The sequence below is a fragment of the Microplitis mediator genome, chromosome 7 (genome assembly GCF_029852145.1).
Source record: "Microplitis mediator isolate UGA2020A chromosome 7, iyMicMedi2.1, whole genome shotgun sequence".
Taxonomy (NCBI): domain Eukaryota; kingdom Metazoa; phylum Arthropoda; class Insecta; order Hymenoptera; family Braconidae; genus Microplitis; species Microplitis mediator.
The window spans coordinates 5,052,665-5,064,152 of record NC_079975.1 but is presented as its reverse complement, the minus strand read 5'-3'; the positions used below and the strand labels follow the sequence as shown (position 1 = coordinate 5,064,152).

General features: G+C 30.0%; 1 protein-coding gene across 1 annotated transcript; it reads right to left on the bottom strand.

Moving 5' to 3' along the window:
* Positions 1-8,254: 8,254 nt before the first annotated feature.
* On the bottom strand, positions 8,255-9,743 carry LOC130671093 (uncharacterized). Its single transcript, XM_057474793.1, has one exon. It carries the CDS (start codon positions 9,374-9,376, stop codon positions 8,552-8,554), a length of 825 nt encoding a protein of 274 aa, XP_057330776.1. The 5' UTR covers positions 9,377-9,743; the 3' UTR covers positions 8,255-8,551.
* Positions 9,744-11,488: the final 1,745 nt, after the last annotated feature.

Genomic DNA, 11,488 nt, shown 5'->3' with positions numbered 1-11,488 from the left:
CCCCCCCCCCCACTTACATCGCTTCCATTCTAAAGTGACTTCAACAATTTGAAAATAATTATGATGGCGTCCGCCATGAAAAAAATTTATAAAAAACTATTTGTTAAAATATAAAATAAATATATTTTTCATATAAAAAAAATATATTGAAAATACATAGAAAGTATATAAAATATATTTTAAATAAATGACTTTTAGCCGATTTTCGTATATATTTTAAACGTATTGTAAATATACACTAATGGGAAAAATTAAAGGATCAAAAAAAAATTCCAAATTTTTGGGCGATTTTCAACAGGCCCTAACTTTGAATGAAATGGTCGTACAAGAAATAAAAAAAAAAGGAAATTGTAGCTCCAAGTGTCTAGTTTTTGGATTAGAACTTAAAAAATTTTTAGCGTCAGCGGTTCTAGAGTAATCTTAGAAAAACCAGCGACAAAAAAATTTTCAAATTAAAAAAATTTTTTTTTGTCTTCGGGCGTGGAAAAAATTTTTCTTGTTTAACCACTATGAGGATCGGATACCTTTATTATTCAGCTTTAATTTCTTTTTTTATGGATCTTGATACGTCCACTTCTCGCCGAGATATCGGTCTTCGAATGGAAAAGGATCCTTTTGTCTTTGATTATCGATATCTCAGAAACCAATGATCGTACAGAAAGTCAATGGTGGGTTTTAAAAACTTGAATAAATTTCCTTCAACTATTAGCCATTGCTTTTTCGAAAAAAAAAAATTTTCCTATCTTCACATGAATTTAAAAATGCAACAAAAAAAGGGCTTTTTGTGGTTTTTTGGAAAATCAAGCGCTGAAACGAAAATATTATGGAAATCGATAATGTTAACTGTGCACTTTACAGTTCAATATGTCCACAAAAACCCTACAAAGAGCCAGATCAATCCAACCAGCCGTTTATTTGTTTCACTCGATCAAATTTTTTAAAAAATTAAAGGATCACGTTTTTTGCTCTGAAAAGCTCATACTCTTTAACAAGATGAAAAAAATAATTTTTTCGGAGCTTTGTCCACAATTTATTGCAGATAGTGCTTAAATTTACAAAAAAGAAAAAAGTTTTTTTTTAAAACAAAATTTTCGAAAAAAAAAATTTTTTTTTGAAATAACGTTAGAAAATTTGCAAAAAGCTTGAAGAAACTCGTATTAAAATAAACTAGTAGATCATCGCAACCAATTAAATAGTTTTAATATTATTCAACGAAAAACGATACGTATTATTCTTTAAGAATAAAATTTGAAGTCGATAAAAAGATGGTTTTTGAATTTATTAAAAAAATAAAGAAAAAAACTAAGCACATATTTAAGGGTGCATCCGAATTTTAAAAATTTAATTCTATTACTTTCCTCGAAAAAAAAAAAAAAAAAGAAGTTCAAAGATATTGAGATTTCAATAAAATTTTCAAATGTTTTTTTTTCTTTTTGTAATAATCATTAGCTTAGGTTTTTAATTTATGAATAGTATTCATAAATTAAAAACGTATGCTGAATATTATCAGGAGACACGGTAGTGTCTCGCGCCAAGTACACGTTTAAGCACACATGTATATGTGTGAAGTGTCATGGCGCGAGCCTGCCGTGTCTCTATACCGTAGACCGAACGGTATTTAGCTCCAATTTTTAAAAACTTTTTTAAAAAACAATATTTTTAGAAAATTCCTTTTTCAGTCGAAAGATGATTGATTGTTCGTCATAAAATTATGAAACTTTACCCATTTTAGTAATGAGAACTAATTTAAATAATGAAATTAGGCCAGCATATACTATAGCACCCCCATTTTTAATAATTTTACAATTTTTTTCATGCGAAAAGGGCACTGCCAGAGAATAAAAACTTATAAGAAATGCCATGATTCAGTAAATGATATATGTTTTTCTATAGCAATAATTAATTTTTTCGCCACCAGTGGAGCTCCAGTCTATATTTTTTACTATAGTTTGATATGAAATTTACCCGGATAGTCACCTCCACTGCAAATTAACTCCTCTAATAGCCACTTTAGCTTGAAATTGACTGTAACTTGACATCATTGAAATTACCTGCCCGAATTTGCCAATAATTTAACAGTAAAAGTTGAAAAGAAAAATTTGCGGTTAATTTTTGCTCGATTTAGAGGTAATTTTTTATAGAAAATAATTGTTGGTAACGTTCGTTCTTTGCATTTCAGATGATAAGCAAATTATACATAAAATGTCTATACAACTTGCTGTACAATATGACGTAAATTTACTACCCGAATTAGAATGCAAATTCACTTCCAAAGCTGACTAGAAAAAATTTTTCGTCAATTTTGAGGCAAAGTTTTACATCAATTTATTGTTAATTTGACTCAAAAATTGTTAAGATTTTTTTTTCCCTCAAATTGTAGACATATTCATGTATAAATTTGCTTTCCTTCTGAAATGATAAGAACGAACATTAGCGACTTTTTTTTTCTAGTAAAAAATTACCTCTAAATTTAGCAAAAATTAACCGCAAATTTTTCTTTCCAACTTTTTACTGTTAAATTGTCGATGAATTCAGGCAGCAAATTTCAGGCAATTTCAAGCTAAAGTGGCTCGGTGAAAATTTGCCACGGCTTGTCTAGGGAAACGTACATATTTCCCCTAGACAAGCCGTGGCACATTTTTGCCGAACTGCTAAAGTGGCTATTAGGGTTAAGCTTATTGAAAGTTTAACTTGAAATTAACGGTAAGTTTACATCAAGTTTGCATCAACCCTACCCTGATAGCCACACATTACTCAGTAAGGTCTACAGAGCAACACTTTCGGCTAACTCAACGAGAAAGTTTCTGGCAAACCTTAGCTGGATATAATACTTTCCATTGAGTTGGCTTCAAAATACGGCAGTGGCTTCGATGTAATTTGACAGAAAAACTTGTCGTCAACTTGAAATGAAACTTTCAATTAACTTAGCGTCAATGTCTGACAGTAATACTTGTAGTCAAAGTGAATTCAACTTAACAGACTATTTACTGTCAATTTGAAGATAACCTACTTGCTCTCCAACACTTTCCTTTAAGTTACCTATAGAATACGGCAATAGCTTGTAGTTAACTTACGGTTAGGGTGGCTATCAGGGTAATAGCACAATTTGCCTTAGCAAAAGTTTACTTACAAAAGTTTCCTTAAATTTTTCTCCAAATCCTAATCGCTACTTTAGCTTGAAATTGACTGTAACTTGACATCATTAAAATTACCTGCCCGAATTTGCCAATAATTTAACAGTAAAAGTTGAAAAGAAAAATTTGCGGTTAATTTTTGCTCGATTTAGAGGTAATTTTTTATAGAAAATAATTGTTGGTAACGTTCGTTCTTTGCATTTCAGATGATAAGCAAATTATACATAAAATGTCTATACAACTTGCAGTACAATTTGACGTAAATTTACTACCCGAATTAGAATGCAAATTCACTTCAAAAGCTGACTAAACAAAATTTTTCAGGCAGTTTTACATCAATTTATTGTTAATTTGACTTATAAAGTATTTTTTCACCCCCAAATTGTAGACATTTTTATGTATAAATTTGCTTACCTTCTGAAATAGTAAGAATGAACATTACCGACTTTTTTTTTCTAATAAAAATTTACCTCTAAATTGAGCAAAAATTAACCGCAAATTTGTTTTTCCAACTTTTGCTGTCAAATTGTCTGCAAATTTGGGCAGCAAATTTCAGGCAATTTCAATGTCGAGGTACTTCAATTTCAAGCTAAAGTGGCTATTAGGGTGTGCTATTAGGGTCAGTAAGATTTAGTATAGAAATATACCCTATAAAAAGTGTGCTATTGCACAGTTTGCTTTAGCAACAGTTTACTTTACAAAAGTTTCCTTGAATTTTTCGTCAAATTTTCGTCAACTTTAGACTTTTCCATTTTTTACGTCAATTTGTGAGCAACTTGCTATTGAATTTGATGTAAATTTACTACCCGAACTAAAATGCAAATTCACTTCAAAAGTTAACTAGAAAAAAGTTGTCAATTTTCAGGCAAATTTTGTCAATTTATTGTTAATTTGACTGGAAAAATTGATAAGTATTTTTTTACCATGAAATTGTAGACAATTTCATGAATAAATTTGCTCACCTTCTCAAATGGTAAGAATGAACATTAACGACTTTTTTTTTCGTAAAAAGTTATCCCTGATAGCCAGAGTTTCTAATCAGAAAGTTGGTGTACCTGAGTTGCAACCAACTTGACGACAAGTTGTTGACAACTTTCAGCTCGTGTAACTGTTGACTACATGTTGGCTACAAGTTACTCAAAAACTTGGCGACAATCTACTGCCGCAACCTGTCACCAAGTTTCTGAGCAACTTGTAGACAAGTTGTCGGCAACAGTTACACAAGCTGAGAGTTGTCGACAAGTTCCTCGGAAAGTTGCCGACAACTTATGGAAATGCTAACTTTTGCGGCCAATCTGGCGACAGGTTGCGGCAGTAGGTCGTCGACAAGTTGCGGCCAACTTGGCTATCAGGGTACCTTTAAATTGAAGAAAAATTAACCGCAAATTTATATTTTCAACTTTTGCTGTCAAATTGTCGACAAATTTGGGCAGCGAATTTCAGGAAATTTGACAATTAAAATTACTAAAGTTTGCTGTCCGAATTTGCCGACAATTTGACAGCAAAACTAGAATAAAAGTTTTCTTGAATTTTTCGTCAAATATCTGTCAATTTCAGGCATTTTCGTTACTGACGACAGCTTGTATACAAGCTATTTATGTTTTTCAAGTTAACTAATTGATTGACAGATGGAGGCACTTGAGGCCACTGAGGACGTAACCACTTCCTTGAATTTTTTGTGAAATATCCGTCAACTTGAGGCTTTTCCATTTTTGACAACAATTACCCTGATAGCCACACCTTACTCAGTAAGTTCTGCAGTGAAACATTTTCGGCTACCTTAACGAAAAAGTTTCTGGCAAGCTTGGCTGGATAATGCTTTCTTTTTTAAGTTGGCTTCAGAATACGGCAGTAGCTTGAAATTAACTTGCGGTTCAGGTGGCTTTCAGGGTTAAAATGAAACTTTTAATCAACTTAACGTCATTGCCTGACAGTAACCCTAATAGCCACTTTAGCTTGAAATTGACTGTAATTTGACATTGAAATTGCCTGAAATTTTTTGTCCGAATTTGCCGACGATTTGACAGCAAAAGTTGGAAAGAAAAATTTGCGGTTAATTTTTCCTCAATTTAGAGGTAAATTTTGACTACACAAAAAAGTCGGTAATGTTCATTCATACCACTTCAGACGGTAAGCAAATTTATACATAAAATTGTCTACAATTTTACGGTAAAAAATTACTTTACAATTTTTTAAGTCAAATTAACAATAAATTGATGCAAAAATTTGCCTGAAAATTGACGAAAAATTTTTTTCTAGTCACCTTTTGAAGTGAATTTGCATTCTAATTCGGGTAGTAAATTTACCTCAAATTGTATAGCAAGTTGTGTATAAATTGTCGTCAAAAACGGAAAAGTCCGAAAGTGACGGAAATTTGACGAAAAATTCAACGAAACTTTTGTACAGTAAGCTTTTGCTCAAGCAAACTGTGCTATTAGGGAAAAAGTCCGACGTTGACGTATATATTTGACGTTAACTTTAAAGGGAACTGTCGTTAAACAACTGCAGCTCCTTGTTTTATAAAAATTGATTAATCAGATTATGATATTTAGCAGTACAAAATTACTATAGTTGTTAACAAACAATTTTATTGTTTCTACAAAATAATACTATAAACAATATAGGCTCACGTGTCTTAAATTATAACTCGATTTCTAATAGTGTAGATTAAAATCATTCTCAATCAATACGACAAAAAAAAGACAAATCCTACCAAAAACAGATTCTCTGTATAAAATCGCGCCAAGTACACGTTTAAAATTTTTTACAATTAAGACAAGATTCTTTTTACAAAAAAATGAATCAAATCGAAAAAATACCAAGTACCTAATATAATTCGAAATCATGGAAAACATTTTCATAGAATTGAACAAAAAATTGAAAAAAAAAAATTTCAATGTACTTGGTGTGCCTATAAACTGGAAAAAAAGAATATCATTCAATTTTATTGGAAAATAATTTATATGCGAAATCAATTCTAAAAATTTTGCTTGAATAAATTTAGTAACGCACACCAAGTACATTGAAATTTTTTTTTTTCAATTTTTTGTTCAATTCTATGAAAATGTTTTCCATGATTTCGAATTATATTAGGTACTTAGTATTTTTTCGATTTGATTCATTTTTTTGTAAAAAGAATCTTGTCTTAATTGTAAAAAATTTTAAACGTGTACTTGGCGCGATTTTATACAGAGAATCTGTTTTTGGTAGGATTTAAATATATAGGAAACAAAAGATACCTTCGATAAATATTTGAATTGTTAAATATTATAGAATATAAACATCATAGCAATTTATTTAAAATAGATTAAAATTGAATTCAATTAAAACTGAACACTCTACAATATAATAAATTAATTCTGATGGGTGCAAATTACATTTAAAAATTATTTTTTTTTCAACACTTCACGAAAAAAAATAATCGCTATATATAGCTCCTACCGAATATTATCTATAGCCATTAGCGAATAATTTGTAGCAGTTAGCGATTATTTTTTGGGATGTTAATTGATGGATGATTCTAAACAATTTTAAAATGTTAAAAAAAGTGACTTTTATTTTTTTGTTTTGAAATGCCTGGTGGATTCAATCCGAAATAAATAATATAGAAAGAAAGGTTAATGTTGGTTAAAAAAAAAATTTAGGACATTGATTTAAAAATGGTAAGATTATTGCCCACAACTTTTGGATTTTGTCAATATTTTACAAATGAGCCTTTTGTTTGTCAATACTTTAAGGTTAAACTTGTATAATCATATAAGAGTATTATGAGTTGAAAGCCATAATAAAGTCATAAAATGACCGAAATTAAAAAGCGGATGTAGAAATACTGGATAAGAAGAGGTAGATATTTCGAGAACGAAGGTAATAAATTCGTTAAATAAAAGTATACCGTCATCGAGGAGCAGAAAAATTTTTTAGGATGATTTGATGCAGTCGAGGCTGCGGCACCAAGCATTAAAATTGTCCATGATGGGTGGGTCAGCTTTTTAGAAGATTTTGCAGAAGTTTGGCAATTCGTAGAGTAGGTTTCAACAATACCCTTGGTTTAGAAGTTTAAATACGTATATTAGGGTGGTCGTTAAAAATTGAATTCTCTCAGAAACCCCATAAAAAGCTTCTTTTTAGTGAAAAAATACGTAGGGAATTTGGTTTTTTCTTTTTAAGTTAGAAGAACACGTGCCTCAGGACGGCGCTCTTTCATAGTTACACATAAATATAAGCCTACAATGCCATAGGCAAATCACATATGTACATTCCTTTTATACTAAAGTGACCATACAACAATTTAAATTCAGTTATGATGACGTATTACGTTTATTTGACAAATTTATGGTATTCTATCGTTCTCGTAACGGTGATCTCTTTTTATTTAATATTTCTACGTCCTTTTTATAATTCTTATCATTTATTGCATTTTAATTACTTCCTGGCCATTATATTTTTTAGAAGACATCATGAGACAAGGCTGTATTCATTTAGGACTAGACATTAGTTACGTTTTTTATTCCATTAAAATTCGATGGAGCGAAAGTCCATTTGGTACAGTAAACGTTGACGCCTAGTAGTAAAAGACAAGTAAAAAACAAAAATCATAAACGATAATCTCACTACTTTAAAACTAATGTCTTAAGTCCTTATTTTAACTAACATTGACTAAATTTTCTCTTGCTGATATTAAAATTTTACTCACAATAGGAATATGAGTCACAAATTCTTACATTATATTTGTTTCAAATTATACTACACCAGACCAAAACAGTTGTGCCTTTGTCCACTTTTACAGACGTTTACGAAAATAAGAAATTATAAAATTTGTTACCCCATGCACATAATTAAGTCTGAGCGTTATTACTTTTTGGAAGTTGTAAACGTCACCATGTTTATCATTTGAAAGTACTGTAGTCGCTATTCACACAAAGTTGTACCACTACATTCATCGTATAAAAAAAAAAGGCCATTCGGCAACCGAAATGGAAGTAGATTTCTCATTGTTTAATTTTTTTCACTGTTCAAATGAAAGCTAATAATAAAATAAAATTTTTTTTTACATTTTCTTAAAAATTCTCTAGATGATAAAAAAAAAAAAAATAAAAAAATTATAAGTATAATGCCATAAATTGATGCTAACTAAATGAACTTCAGAAGAATTTTTGATGATAATGCACTATATGTTTTGATTTGACGTTATATAAAGATATAAAGGCTATTTCGCGCTGCCTCAGCCGCTATTTCAGGAGAAATAATTTTGTAAGCAAGTGAACTTCAAATAGTGTACGTTTTATTACTGATACATTTGTATACTAGTTATTAATTACAAACATAGTAGTTTTTTATTAGTTTTATGAATATCGATTTCCATTTTTGAAAGATAAAACGGATAAACTTTTTTCGAGTGTTATCATTGATAAGAAGGGTCAATTTTTCGAATCTATTAATTCTGGATCCTCGCTAACAATGATTTCAGTATAACCATGAAATCCAGCTTCAATTCTTTCCGTAGTTTTAACAGAATTACTGATACCAGCCTGTTTCATAACAGCATCAATCGGTAGAAAATAAAAATGATGACCTTTATACGGCTCACTGTAATTAACTGCAACCACACCGTCCAAACTTGCTTCATGAACAATTTCAGCTTCCAATACATCTTTTGATGACACTAGATGTAAGTAAAGACGTTGATTAGGTCTAATAGTAACACTCGCAGAAATTGTTGATTTTACTGCCACAACATCCTCTTTAAAATGATCTTTACCCCACGAGTTCGTGTAATCAATACTTGTCTCGCCACCAACAGGACCAACTTTATAATTAATTTTCTGTCCTAATTTTATTTCAGTATTCTCAGACCATTTTGATGACACAGTATTCTTAACCGTTTTCTCAATAGTTTGATGATCACGAAGGCGATTTTGCATGTGATTTTCCCATTTCACCGTCCTGACCACGGTTGGCTTACTACTAACTTCCAATAACTTAGAACTAAATACTCTCACGGATGTTGTGACTTCTGGTTTATTATAAGATTTATACAAATCACCCCATGGTGTTGGACTCCGTAGATAAACATCATCAGGCTCTTGTCCCATGTAACTGCTTACAGCGGCTTTCAATTCGTCTTCTGTTATTCCAAATGCTTTTATATCTTCGTCAGATATAATACGAGTTTCTTCACCTTCAGCATTAATTATACTCGATTCTTTAGATTTACTTGCTTGTATTTCTACAGTGATGCCCATATTTATTTTAATTTTGTTTTAATACCAAAAAACTGTATAAATTGAAATTTTACTGTTGTCAAATTTTGTAGGTTCAATTTGATTAATTATTATTTCTATAAAATGAAATGATGGTGACGTTAGAATGATTGAAACTGTTGTGTTTAGTAGAGGATTTACATCAAGCTTTTATATTATTCGTTATCGAAATTATGGCCAGTTGGAACAAATTGAAGACATTCAGTAAAAAAAAATTAGGTAAATAAAAATTAAACTAATTACAAAGTATGTTCATAAAAAAATAGGAACACTGTAAAGATTAGATACAGAAATAAATAGACATACATATGTGAGAAATAAAAGAATAGGAATGTATTCTTTAATTTGTGATAAGTCATTATGATGCGTGATAGATTAATTACAATAATAATTAGTAAACAAACCATTAGTAGGTATTGCACTCAATTATAAGTCACACTGATCTACATATCTATTAAAGACGTTATTTCAGGGCAACATTGTATTTCGTTTGTTTAAAATTGCGCAAAGGAAAAATTCCGTCTAATTAAAAATGTAATTAACGCAGTTGAAAATTTTTCGTCAAAATTAACACAAATTGGTGTGAAAAAATTTCGAAAACTACGGAATTTTCGACAAAAAAGTAAAACAAAAATTCGATTGATATTTTTGAAGAAGATATCAATAGATATTTATATAGGAGTAAAAAATAAAAATGTAGCCAGAGTTGCTTCTATATAATTACTAATCAATTTTAATATCTTAAGCTAATTTTCACTATCAACTCGAGAGCAAAAAAATGTCAAAATAACAAACCATTTTTAAATAAAATCAGATTAAAGGTGAATTCCACTGAATGTACGCGACTATTTTTTTATCTAAACCATAACAGACATAATGGATTTGGAGTAATGACGTAATTTGAATTCGCCGAGATCTAGAGATCACTTCTCAGATGATTCACAACAATTCTAATGAAATTAATAATAGAGAGTTGAAAATACATTTTACCTATTTCTTTGTTTTCTCTTTTAAATTATCTATTCTAAAAATATCATCAACTATGAATACTAACCTACACGGAGAAAAAAATATTGCTCCTCGAACGATCTAAAGTATAGTAACTCGTAGATCGTTACCACAACAATACGTATGCTTATGGTAACAATACCGTATCGTTCCAGTAACTATCTATTAGATAGCTGTGAGCCCTATACGACTTTCCGTAGTCGTCACCTCACACGGCACCGTCTAACCTAACTAAACATCCATTTTCGCGCCAACTTTTGAATATTGTATAATTGTTGCTAGCAGACGTTTAATAAAAAAAATAGTGTAAAAAATAATTGTGATGTTGAAATATGGACCCACGGGTAATTAATAAATTAACAGAGTAGAATCTCCATAACTATGTTGATACATTTATTGATAAGTGTTTTTTTATGCTTTTTGTAATCAAATATACATTCATAACCAAAAATCTAAATATTATATATAGTCGATGTTTTATAATTTAAATGTGATACGTAAATAGAAGAAAAATAATCAATAAACAAATGAGATCTGAATTAATATTAAATTTAAAATTAAATTACTAATAATTAAATTGGGAAAATTAAAAGATATATTTATATTTATATTTAAAATTTATTTAGACTATAACTAACTAATAAATCAGTTTTATGAATTATTTTATTTAATCAAAGTTATTTGCTTATCATTTATTTATGAATGATAAAGGTTTTTAAATATCTCATATAATTTGCAACGCGCCTGACGTCAGATAGGGCTCAGAACGATACCGTATAGGTCTCAGAGCTATCCACCGTATTGTTGTCAGAACGATACAGTAAATCGTTGCAGTAACAATCTAGTAGATAACTATAGCGTATTGTTACTGTAACTATACAGTATACTTCTGAGAACAATATTTTTTTCTCCGTGTATATATGTATATATACTCTCTAAACTTGAAATAGTTAAATTTTCTCTCTTTTTCCCAGTGATCAACTAATTCACTGGAAAAAAGTGAATTTTACGTACACTGTAAAAAGAGCGGTGTTAAAAATGGACTCGTTTTAACTCCGCCCGGTGTAAAAATGAAATTACACCGGT